The 14,073-nt window shown below is 28.0% G+C and overlaps 1 protein-coding gene across 1 annotated transcript; it reads left to right on the top strand.

The window, feature by feature from the left end:
* The first annotated feature begins 3,157 nt into the window (after window positions 1–3,157).
* On the top strand, window positions 3,158–12,791 carry LOC142324748 (uncharacterized). The gene is made up of 4 exons (XM_075365686.1): window positions 3,158–3,342; window positions 5,838–5,963; window positions 9,874–10,076; window positions 12,550–12,791. Exons 1-4 carry the CDS (start codon window positions 3,249–3,251, stop codon window positions 12,637–12,639), a joined length of 513 nt encoding a protein of 170 aa, XP_075221801.1. The 5' UTR covers window positions 3,158–3,248; the 3' UTR covers window positions 12,640–12,791.
* The last annotated feature ends 1,282 nt before the right edge of the window (window positions 12,792–14,073 follow it).

Below are 14,073 nucleotides of genomic sequence, written 5' to 3'. Positions count from 1 at the left end.
AAGAGAGCATTAAAAGATTTAAATGGCAGAAAGGCTCCTGGAATAGACGGAATACCTGTAGAATTACTGCGCAGTGCAGGTGAGGAAGCGATTGATAGATTATACAAACTGGTGTGTAATATTTATGAAAAAGGGGAATTTCCGTCAGACTTCAAAAAAAGTGTTATAGTTATGATACCAAAGAAAGCAGGGGCAGATAAATGTGAAGAATATAGAACAATTAGTTTAACTAGTCATGCATCAAAAATCTTAACTAGAATTTTATACAGAAGAATTGAGAGGAGAGTGGAAGAAGTGTTAGGAGAAGACCAATTTGGTTTCAGGAAAAGTATAGGGACAAGGGAAGCAATTTTAGGCCTCAGATTAATAGTAGAAGGAAGATTAAAGAAAAACAAACCAACATACTTGGCGTTTATAGACCTAGAAAAGGCTTTCTATAACGTAGATTGGAATAAAATGTTCAGCATTTTAAAAAAATTAGGGTTCAAATACAGAGATAGAAGAACAATTGCTAACATGTACAGGAACCAAACAGCAGCAATAACAATTGAAGAACATAAGAAAGAAGCCCTAATAAGAAAGGGAGTCCGACAAGGATGTTCCCTATCTCCGTTACTTTTTAATCTTTACATGGAACTAGCAGTTAATGATGTTAAAGAACAATTTACATTCGGAGTAACAGTACAAGGTGAAAAGATAAAGATGCTACGATTTGCTGATGATATAGTAATTCTAGCCGAGAGTAAAAAGGATTTAGAAGAAACAATGAACGGCATAGATGAAGTCCTACGCAAGAACTATCGCATGAAAATAAACAAGAACAAAACAAAAGTAATGAAATGTAGTAGAAATAACAAAGATGGACCACTGAATGTGAAAATAGGAGGAGAAAAGATTATGGAGGTAGAAGAATTTTGTTATTTGGGAAGTAAAATTACTAAAGATGGAGGAAGCAGGAGCGATATAAAATGCCGAATAGCACAAGTTAAACGAGCCTTGTTCTTCTATCTCTGTATTTGAACCCTAATTTTTTTAAAATGCTGAACATTTTATTCCAATCTACGTTATCGAAAGCCTTTTCTAGGTCTATAAACGCCAAGTATGTTGGTTTGTTTTTCTTTAATCTTCCTTCTACTATTAATCTGAGGCCTCAGTAAGAAATATAATTTGTTTACATCAAAAATTAATTTAAATCTCAGGAAAAGATTTTTGAAAGTGTATGTTTGGAGTGTCGCTTTATATGGAAGTGAAACTTGGACAATCGGAGTATCTGAGAAGAAAAGATTAGAAGCTTTTGAAATGTGGTGCTATAGGAGAATGTTAAAAATCAGATGGGTGGATAAAGTGACAAATGAAGAGGTATTGCGGCAAATAGATGAAGAAAGAAGCATTTGGAAAAATATAGTTAAAAGAAGAGACAGACTTATAGGCCACATACTAAGGCATCCTGGAATAGTCGCTTTAATATTGGAAGGACAGGTAGAAGGGAAAAATTGTGTAGGCAGGCCACGTTTGGATTATGTAAAACAAATTGTTGGGGATGTAGGATGTAGAGGGTATACTGAAATGAAACGACTAGCACTAGATAGGGAATCTTGGAGAGCTGCATCAAACCAGTCAAATGACTGAAAAAAAAAAAAAAAAACTACTGTACAAAGAACATATGCATTAACTTTTAAATGAATAAATAAATAAATTGATCTTTATTCTGATAGGGACATAATAATACATTAAATAGATTATGTGAATATAAGATAAATTATAAATTAAAAAGCAAATTATGAAATTATATTTACGTAAATGTTGAATGGGAAGCATGTAAATAGAATTCTTTGTTTCTTTCTAATTAGTACGACTTAAAAATTCAATAGAATAATATTATTTATACAAAAGATAAATGTTTTAATTGTATTTTAAATAAATTGGTGGGGGTTCTGCAATTTATTAAAAATTAAACAAAAGTATTTTAAGTCCTTTCCTCATATTGTGTTGCATAACACAAAAATGTTCTTGTCTGGTTTGGTAAAGGTGAATATTGCTATTTTTTAAGCGTAAGTTACAATTCTTTCTAGCAAAGATTGTACATTCAGAAATATAAACACCAAGGATAAATTAATATATTTGGTTTTTTAAATATTGCTCTACACGGTTCATACTTATAGGGGCCAGATAATGATTTAACAGCTCATTTTTGTACTTTAACTCATCCTGACGTTTTGGTGGAGCTCATAAGATGATATATTATTTTAAATTGGACTATGTAGGCATTATAAATATTTAATAATGATGACAAATTTAACATTTTATTGAGGCCCTTAATAGCAAAACAGTACAATTTTGTTACTAACAAAATTAATTTGATTATCCCACCAGAACTTGTCATCTAATAAAACACAGAAATCTTGCTTTGTGGGCAACAGAAAAAATGCTGTTTTTTATTATCTGGAATTTTCCCATTTTTGGAGTATGTTCTGCCTCCATTATGAGAAGTTTTATTATATTAAAATAAACAAACAAATCACGTATTCATTATAATTTTGCCCCAGATAACAAAATAAGTTAATTTTTTAATTTGTTCTAACGTTCATCTAAATCAATCAATCTATCTCAACTGATATCATGAAACAATTGAGAATACCTCAATTGACAGTGTTTTCAGATATTTTCACAAAAAAAAGTATCTTTTTCTCTATGAGGCTGAAAATAATTCCATTGATATACCGGCCTCAATTAGGAAAGCATAATAAAATAAGTTTTTAGTTAAAAACAATAAAAATAAAATTTATAAAACCTCAGTTTTTAGGAGTGTCAAATAAAGGGCTACTAAGTTTTAGTGTTTTAATTTTGTATGGACTTTAAAAAGTTAGAATTTAAAGAATATTTTAAAAAGTATTATTTTTTACGTTTAATAGCATTTCTTAAAATTCAATTTAATTTTTTTCAAGTTTATTTTATTTTGTTTAGAAGCGAATACAAAAACAAATATTAAATAAACAAAGATGGTTAGCAACAAGCATGATGTAACAGCAAACAAAAAAAAGTAAGCCTTTATGTGCAGGTGTGATGGAAAAAAACAGAACAGTAATGTTTGAAAATATGGAAAACCACATTTATCATAGGGACATCAGTTTACTATATAAGGATTTGTTCAGCATGTTAGGATCATTCTGCGTTACTTTCTAAACGTAATACATTATACAGAGGATTTTCCAGTTTTCAATATTCTTTTACTGTAACCTTGTCTAAAGATGATTTGTTCAAGAACGACCAGTGTATTTTTCTTTACATTACTACTTGGCATAATTCTGTCAACAACTGCAATTGATGTCAAGAAATGCAGAGGTCAGTAATTATTTAAAACTACCTACTTATTTTATAGTAATTGCAAAATTTATACGCAACACAAAATCTTTACTAATCATAAATATAGGTGCTGCATAATATTCAGAACATTCTATATTATATTAAACAATGTAATAATATTATCAAATTTATAAACATAGCAAAATCTCTCTGCTTATAATTTCACAAAATAAAAATCAAGAACAAGACAAAAATATATAGTTACAGTATATCTAATAATTATTTATCTTAATAAAAGAGAACACATGTGAAATCATTATTTCAGCAAGCATTTTATTTAATTTTAAATACTCATCAAGCTCATTTCTGACTTATAATCAGTATACTTTACTTCTGATAAGTTAATATATTTCTAATAGTTAGTATGGTTTATTATTATAAAATAACAGATTAGCAAAATTTACAATTGTATTTAAATTTTTATTTGCATGTTTTATTTATTTTATATACATAATATTTAATAATTGTATATGTAATTGTAGAATTATTTTTTTAAAACCAATTCTTTTAATAACCATACTCCTCTGTACCAATACAAATTAATTTATATTTAATAGATCAACCCGAAGTACAGAATTATTGAAATAGGATCATTACAGTTATGCAGTTATGTAACACTTCTGTTAAGAAGTGTTTTCATGAATTTGATTCGCATCATATATATATATATATATATATATATATATATATATATATATATATATATATATATATATAACAATATATATACAAAGTGTGTAAATATGAAACCAGAATTTTTGTATAGAAAATACACGTTTATTGTATGAAAATGATAAAATATATTTTATTCAAAATATTGTCCATAACTATTTATACATTTTTCCCACCTTTCTGACAATTTATGAATGCCACGCCAAAAAAAATGTTATTTTTTTGAGGCAAACCAGTCATCGAGCCATTTTCGTACACTTTCATGAGAAGTGAAGCGCTACTCAGCAAGTGCGTGTCCCATCCATGAAAATAAATAGTAGTCGGACAGAGCCAAGTCAGGTGAGTAAGCTGCATGCGAAAGTATTTCAACTGAATGTCACAACTGTTTCCTTGATCTGTTATGTTATACTGCTGCATGTGATAGTGCATTATCATGAAAAAAAAAATCACTTTGTGTAGCCTTTTTTTATATTCTGGTCATTTTTCAAGCAATGATTGATTAAAATCAATCATTTGTTGTCGGTAGCATTCAGTATTAACGGTTTCGCCAGTTTTTAACAGTTCATAGTAGATCTCATCCTTCTGATCCCTCCAAACACATAGCATTGTCTTCTTTCCATAGCGATTTGGCCTTAGGAATTAATGATGTATTATTTTTATGTTGTATGGAAGAAGTGTAGTTATCAGATTTTGCACATTATTAGAAATTAAATACTTGAGACATAGAAGTACCTGAGATACCTTATCAAAGAAAGCAATTTCATATATATGCGAGAACTACTGCAGTATATATTAACATATTATGCTTCTAAGTTATAGCAGAATAATATTTATATTTATAAGAGAATGTAATGACAGGTAGAAAATATTCTTCATTTATTATCTATTATTCATAATTTTTAATTTGTATTGGAAGAAGCAGCAAAGAAATATACTTTGAATACTCAAAGAAAACTTTGAGTATTAGAAACCATACAAGAAACCAAACTCATATTTTTTATTAAAACTAGGAATTAATTATTAGAAGTAACCAGTTGTATGAATTATTGGTAAAGGAGAAATTAAATCTGAAAATAAAATAAATGTAGTGTGAAAAAAAGAAATTAAATATTAAAACAAGAGAACATAATTCTGCTTTCTAGATCATTTAATTTTTTTTTCTATTTAATCTTACAACACATTAAATGAATGAACACAACCTATAATGAATTTATAATTCAATTACATACTTAAGAGGTTTCCTAATCTCTTACAGATGGACATCATTAGCAAAACTGGTCATCGTTAAAAACAGAAACTCCACTGAAGTGCTAATAATTAACTCAAAAAGGTTTTCAAAGGAAGAAGTACAATTTATTTAAAAGTGACTTATTTAACGTAACAATTATAAGACATTACGTTTTGTTATGCAGTTAAATGAACAATAAAAGTCACTGTAAGCAAAAATTCCACAGTATGCAATTATAAATACAAAGTAAAAATTTGAAATACGTGGAAAAATAATACTGTTAATCCTTAATAATTAATTTCTAACCAAATAAGAATGAGTCATTTTGTAATACTATTAATTATTATAAGATGAAGTACTAAAAGAATAAGGCTCTTTGTGTGAAACTACGTTATACAGCAAAGATAAAAACCAGAATAATAAAATTAAAAAATATAGTAGGGAGGTTTTTAAATATAATTTTATATTTCTTTAATGTATGACAATTTATATTTAGTAATATTTAATACATATTTATATTAATAATATTATTTAATACATATACTAATATTTGGATTCTATTTTGATTAAACAGCTGGTGCTATAAGACCACAGAAAGTAACAACTAACGTTAATTGTAATAAATGGGAAGAAAAAGCTGGTGGCATATGCACCTTGAAGAAGGACACTAAGCTTACCCTTAATATTGAGTTTGAAACTAGTAAGTGGCTTCCTTATTAAAATAAAATCAACTGAAATTATAATAAATTATTTATTACCAATTGAATAAGAATTTTATACTAGTTTGTCCAGGAAAGAAAATTCCCAAAAACTGTAGAGATGACTTTTTTATCTGTGCTAATTCTTAAAAAAAATTATTATTCTTAAAAATTAGTTTCAAACTTTGTTAGCCCATGTAATTTTCAATATTCTTCTTTGAGACAGTGTTTCAAAAGGCCCTGTTTTTTTGCATATCTGGTTTTCCTGCTGTCTATGTTTTGTTGTCAAATGTGTCTACCATTCAAATAAATAATTTAACATTTTTTCTAATTCCTAAATCTATACTGCATAAATTTCTCAGTAAAATTCAATTGCACATTAAGAATTTACCCTTACACTGACTTGTTTTCCTATATCTGTCTACTCCTTTACTTACATTTTTCATCCTTTGTAATCTTACTCCAAAAAAAAGATTTTTTGACCTCCAGTATCATTTTAACATTTTGCTTACCACTATCTTCCCTTTTGTCTCATTTCATTATCTTAAATTTTTTCTTTTATCTATCTTTAAAAATAAAATTCTGTCTTATGAATGAATCTATTCCATTTTGCAGTCAATATTTCTTTTAAATAGTTTTATTTTAGTTTCATGTAAAACATCAATACCATCAACTTATAATATTAAGATGTTCAGATAAGAATCTTGGATTTTCACTTTACTGTCATCCTTGTCTTAGTTCTTTACACACTTTTCTTCATTTCTACTCTAATTACAGCTACTTGATTTTGTTATATAATTTATAAATAACATTTTCCCCTTCTTTTTAAATTTTATATTCCACAAAATTTTAAATATTGTATTTCATCCCATATTATCAAATGTCTTCAAAAAAGTAAAAATAGTATATAAGTATTCAAAAAAATCAAATTAGTATATAGTACAATATGTAAAATGATACTATGATGAAACAATGTTTCAAAATTTGTTTTTCTTCAGTCTGTTTTACAAAATTAATCCTAGGGTACAGATATGTTTTTGGAACTCAAACTGGTTTTAATTAAAATGTCTTTCTAAGACTGAAAATAGCAACATTCTGTGATTGTTATTTCCATGAGTCAGATGAATGCCATGTCTGTATTTAAAATTTATTATGATTTATTATGTATTTAAAAATTATTTATTACAAAATTTATTATGTTAAAAAAATAACTGACCATATAAAATTTAATTTTAGTCAAAATTTATTTCTAACTTGAATATTGGTAAAACAATAGCAGTCAAAGAATGATTTTTGTATAAATTTTACATGGATTTAACACACAAGACAGTTTCCTTAAACTGTCTTGTATACTAACACACCGTTTAAGATTTACTGCTTGGAAAATCTTACATATTATGAATACTATGAGCAATTATTACTGCTGATATTATTAATACTAAGAACAAAATTCAGAGCCATGGTACAATAGCCTGCAATACTAGCTTCTACTGATCAGTTAAGTCCTACATAATAATTATTATAATTAAAACAACTATCCTTAACTGCCTAACCAACTTGTGCACTAGATATTATGGTGGTTCCTCATTCAACTGTTTAGGTTTAATTCCCAGCCAGGGGCCAGAACATTTCATCATTATTCAAAAATGAAACAAGCTAGTGCATTTGATAAAATCTTGTATTCATTTAATTAGTAGATAAATATGCAATCTGCTTAGATGCAGAAGTTGAAATTTTATCTGTTCCCTTCTGTTACTTTCCAACTGAAAAAAGTAGTTTTGCTACTTTTTTAACTTGCTAAATTGTGTACTAATCAGACAAACAAACTATAAACTAATTTTAAGAGTATTTAATTTAATTGTGAATAAAATACAACTTAATTAAAAACATTTTCAGGATTTCTGAGATCCTTTTTGCAAACAAAATTTTTTTTAGAAGACTGCTCATTCTGGTTATATTCAACCATAACATTTGAAAAGATATAAAAGTCCAAAATATTTACAACAACTTTTGTAGGAATTGACGTTATACCTTTGTAAGGTGAATAGACCAGTTTTTATTATGTTTTATGTTTATAAGACAGGCAATAAGTTAATGTAGAGGGACTACACCAAAAAAACAAGAATTAATTATTTTATTTTATTTAAGATAACACCTTGAAAACATCAATCCTCTACAAATTACTGTCTATTAGATGAAATGCACTTGTTCCAATGGTTTTTCCACTGTTTGAAACATTTTTTATATTGTTTGTACTAATGCTGTTAAAGCCTCCAGCAATTTTTTTTAACCTCTTGTAGGTCCTGAAAATGCTCTCCCTTTAGGTTTTTCTTTATTCTTGGGAATAAGGAGAAGTTGCAGGGGGCTAGTAAGGGGGATGAGAAACTGTTATGTCGTTTTTCATCAAAAACTTGTGGATTTTCAACACTGTGTGCGCAACACATTATGATATATCAGCCAGTCCCTTGATTGCCACAACTCAGGTAATTTTTTCTCACTGCCTCACAAAATCGCTTCAGCACTTACAAATAGTAATGCTAATTCACTGTGGTGCCCTGAAGAACAAATTCAATGTGAAAAACTCCTTTGATATCAAAAAACAAACCATCATGCATTTCACATTTGATTTCACTTGCCGTGCTTTTTTTTTGGCCTGGGCAATGAAGCTGCCTTCTGACTGCTGTTTTGTTTCAGGGTCAAAGCCGTCATACAAAGATTTATCCCCTGTTATGACTTTTGACAAAAAATCCAGGTCAGTTTGTGCCTGTTTTTTTCAATTCCTACCAAAATTTCTGATGGTTATTCATCTGGTCATTGTAAAGCAGTCAAACAGTTCAAATCTTCATTTAGGATTCCTTGGCATGAACTCCAGGAATTCCAGTTATTTCCTTCAATTTGTTGACTGTTCTGTGATGATCAAACATGATAGCGTCACATACTTTTTAACATTTTCGTTTCTTCTAGACATTGAAGGGGTTAATCTACGAAAGGCCACTTTTGAATCAGGCAAACTACTCATAAATTCTTGCCTGCTTTATAGCTTTCTGATGTACTGAAACTGTTCCTGCCGCTGTATTCTTTAACAGGAAACAAAACTTGATGTTGAAAAGTTGTCCTTAAAGTTTGTCATCGCAAAATTGCTGAGAGCATTGGGAGGGGTTTAAGAAAATAATTAATGTCTGCTGCAATGTTTTTCATGAACGCTACCTAGCCAACTGAGCAGAGAGTGTCTAGTAAACATACCTAGCAGGAGAGGGCAGCACTGTCAGTCCACTTATATACAGAGAACGATTCTCTTTTTTTTTGGTATTTTCCTCATACTGAAAAAAATTCATATATATGCATCCTTTAAATAAACTATTCATATACACTCACTGTCTTTCAATAAATATGACTCTTACTATTATTTCAGATATTTCTTTTGAAAGTTGTATCCATTTCAAGTTAATAAAATAATCTGATATTTTTTACAATTAATTATAATGCGTAATTAAAAGTATATATAAATTTGTCATTTAAAACTATAATAAATTTTAAATAAAGTACTATACACATCATATATATCTGTTGTTTTAAGCATTAAGTGTTAGTATGTTAAATGTTAAATGAAATAATCCATTTGAAATGAATCTCAGCATGCTGTGGTTTGCACAACTATCCATAGTTAGTTCATATTTTTTACAAGGAAAATCTTTCTAATCTAAACAATTTTTCCACTTCCACAAAGAATTCCAGAAATAGAAATGTAAGAGTTCAGTACAGTTTTACAGTTACTTCAGTTTGAATGGTACTGTCATAAATACTCATAATTACACTAAGAATCAATCAAAATTTCCCTTTGCCATAGTAACATTACACTTGTAGAAAAGTGATCTATTAAAATGTTCTCTAAATTTTCATTTTATTTTTCAGAGGATAAAATTAGCTTTATAGAAACCAGAGGAATTCTTGAAAATACTCATTACAGTATATATCCTGTCCAGTTAAATGAAAAATTCATCCTACGTTTAGACGAGGTATATTTAGCTAATGGCGATAAAGCACTATTGCCATTGGAGTCAGGAGAAACTTTTACCTACAAGGATTCATTTGACGTCACAAAAAATTATCCTGAGGTATGTACTCTGCTAAAATATATTTTATAGTGGAATGGTGTAATATCTATAAACTGTGACAAAAAAAAAATGCTGGTAGTAAATCAGCAAACTTGGTACTGAGTGTGTAGTAGAAGAATACATATATTTGTGTGTCTGATGAAGAGACTTTATAATAAACAAGAAAATAAATGTTTCAAATGTATTTTAATAAAAAGTTGGTTGAAATATAAAGAAAGAAGAATACTCTGGTATAATAAAAAAATATGAAAAGGAAGCTCTGATTCAAAAAAAGGGAAGTTAGGTCTCACTGCTTTTAAATTTATAGAAGAATCAATAGAGGTATTTTGAAAAAAAAGAATGTAGTCAGAAATGCTTTTGTATCTATGAAATATCTTAGATCTTACAAATTTCATTCTAAACATTATGTAGCCTATCCAAAAAAATTACAATGAAATTTCAAACTGTATGATAAGAGTCTCACAGATAAAATGAAACTGATATCAAAACCGGTGAGAAATTAAATTTCTATTATCAAAATCTGTTATTAATTTAGAGTTTTGTTTAAAAAAAAATAAATGCTAAATATATAGACAATAGATATACAATAGTAGATAATAAAAAATGTTTAAGCGTTTCATATAATAACAAAACATAGAAAAATTTGTTACAAAACTCTTACTGGCCCGATTTCATTTATTAAACAAACTCATATAATTAGCAGGGGTAGTATAAAGTCATTGTCACAATTTTTATTAAAGTTGACAATTATAAATTTGCTGTCACAAATTTATCATCTATTAGCGTTTATACGCATGTTGACTTAGTGTTTCAACATCTTTTCTTCAATTACATATTTGTTTTGAAAGTAATATTTACCTATTATTTCACTACAATTCATCATATTGTCTTTATTTTAAATTTTAAACATTATTTCAACTTTTTAACTTTTCAACGTGATGAAAATTTGGTTTTTTCATTGAATGTATGTTTTAACGCAATGTTTTTACTAAAGGATATAAATAGAAAAAAAACCAAGTAAATTTGTTTTGCATTACTTTCTTTCACATTTTGATCTTTTTTTAGAAACATGCATTGATTATTTGTTTATCTAGTCTTGCTTCTTTAATTACCGTACTTTTTATATATAAAAATACAATTTAGCGTAGTTTCTTTGACATTCTGAATGTGTTATGATAAAACGATGCAATCACATTATACATAATACATATCACATTTGCAGAAATAATACAATTCTTATGATTATTCGTCGTTTAATAAATGAAATCAGGCCGGTAAGAGTTTTGTTACAAATTTTTCAATTTTTGTTATTATTCTCGTTATTTATTATCTATTATTGTATATCTATTGTCTATATATTTAACAAGCATTTTTTATAAACAAAATTCTAAAAATAACAGATTTTTGATAATAGAAATGTAGTCTCTCACCCTTTTTTGATATCAGTATCATTTTGTTATCTGCAAGACTTTTACCATACAGTTTACAATTTCAATGTCACAATTTCAGTTTACAATTTTTTTGGATATCACTGCATTTTGTTAGATTATTCTTTTATTTTTTTTTTATGAATAACCAATTGTTATCTTATGGATTATAATTAAATTTTATTGCCTTTCTAGAACAAATATACATTTTTTAAATTTCTTATTGTGTACAATAGTGTACATAGTATAGTATAGTAGTGTACAATTTTTTGTACATTACCTAGTACTATCGAGTACTGCAACCTAGTGGCACGATTTGTACCACATTTCGCAACACTTTCCCACTGTTCATGTTTTATTAGCAATTTAGCAGCTGTAATCTCTTGTAACCTAATAGAGTACTTTATTCTCTTTTTAATAAAATGATGGGAATTAAAAAAAACTGATTCATCTTCAGTACTTTATATAAGAGCATTTACTATTAAAACATGCTGTACTATATTTTTTTTAATTCTATTATTTCAAGTACACTATCATTCAAGTTTTTTGAGAAAAAAGGAGTGACTTAATTCTAATCACACAGTTCATCAAATGAAAGAAAAAACCGTTGTCTAAAAAAATTAGAGGTATTTTTGGAAAGTATTCTTTATTAAAAATCTAATTGAACTGAAATATAACGTTTTCATGCTTATCTTTTAATTATTTCCCATTTTCATTTCACTTTTGGGTTAGCTCATCTTTAGAACAGTAAACATAGTTCGTTGTCTTTCCCATGCCTTACCTTGTCTGGAAATTTTTGGATTCAAATTCCAGTCAAGCTTGTCACTTTTTATAGACCACATATTTCCACGCAACATAATAGCTAGAATGAAATGGGTATCAAGCCTAAGCTCCTGCCAAATCTCTCCTAATGAAACCCAGAAAATCTGGGAAAGTGGCTGGGTATAAACGATGAAAATAGCATTTTTTGTAAATATTATATTCTACTTGACAATGCCAAATAATTGCACAATGTTACAACTTGATATAAATGTTACTTGTTTCAGGGAAGATATTCTTTCCATTGGGCTTTGGAGGATGATTCAATCGATCAGGAAGTTTTATGTTTTGATTTGGAATTCGAAATTGTATCATAAATAAGCCATGCTTCTCATCAACCATTATCTTCTAGTATATCAAATTATTAAGTACATGTTTTCAGTGGTATGGCATGATGGGTTGTACAACTGATAATAAAACATTATTTATGGATTTAAATAACAAGAAAAAATAAATTAATTAAAAAGTTGTTTCATTTTTTTTCTTATGAACCCCAAATTCAGATTATGATTATCATCAATTTCAAGAGCAGTTGAAAAGAGTAGATTTTATGTAATTGTTTTACATCATTTTCATTTAATAGTGTTTTATGTTATGACCACCTGAAGAACAACAGTATTGTTTATTACAAAATCAATACAGTATATTCTGGATAATCAGACCACTTTGGGACCGGGGCTAAGTAGCCCTATCAAGCGATATTAATGAAAAATGAGGAGCTGTGCACAAACAGGGTATACAGATGTATTCTAATTATTAAATTGGAATTCGTGATTTACTATTCTGAGTTTTATTTGTAATACTAAGATTACATGAATAAAACTATAAATTACATCATAATAAGAATTTAAATACTTTACTGTACAATAAGTGTCTAATAAAATACAATACATTATTTACTATCCTTTTAAATTACATATCTATATTTAAAAACAGGTCTACTACATTTAAAAAGAACCACTGTTCTGGTACAATGCATTACTGAATAGTTTTTGTAATCTTACATAATTAAAATATTTCTAAAATTATTTCTTAAAATATTTTCTTGTAAAATATTTCTGAAGTTTGTCAATGAATTTTTTTGCAGTTCTGTAGACAGGCATTTGACATTGGGTTCGTCTTCATCTTATTCAATCTTGTGAATCATCAGGTGAATATTTCTTTTATTTGAGGAACTTAAGAACTCTTCCAAGATTCGGAACTTGCCTTTTCACCGTGAGCTTCCTTAAATTTTATTTCATGTCTTCATTTTCAATGTGACAACCAACCGTCTGTTGCTTTGAAATCACAGTGTCCCAATTATTTTGCAAGCTCTTCTGTTTTTTTTTTTTTAACATACGACACTTACTCATCGACTAGTGGCAGTAGAAAAACATTCATTTAAAGCTTTCTCAACGAGTGGATCCTTTCCTTCATGTTTTCTTTTCAGAGTAGTTCCTTCTCTTTCACGTTTGTTAGACCATTCACTGCAAAGAGTTTCTTCTTGCTGCAAAATCCAAGCTATTGTAGTTTTTGATGCTCCCAGAAGTTCTGCAAGTTTATGCTGACCAGTGTTTGATGAATAACTTTTTATTTTGTTTAGCAATGCAATTCTTTCTGCCAATGTCATGTCTTTATGTGGTATGGTGACAGATTGGATAAACACAGACTTTTAACTTAACTAATACTTCAAAGTAAAAAGATTAAATGATTAACAAAAGTAAAAAAAATAAGCAAAAGTGATTAAAAATAATTACAGAAAAAATAATGAC

This window comes from Lycorma delicatula, chromosome 5 (genome assembly GCF_047948215.1).
Source record: "Lycorma delicatula isolate Av1 chromosome 5, ASM4794821v1, whole genome shotgun sequence".
Taxonomy (NCBI): domain Eukaryota; kingdom Metazoa; phylum Arthropoda; class Insecta; order Hemiptera; family Fulgoridae; genus Lycorma; species Lycorma delicatula.
This window is presented reverse-complemented; position numbering and strand designations above follow the sequence as displayed.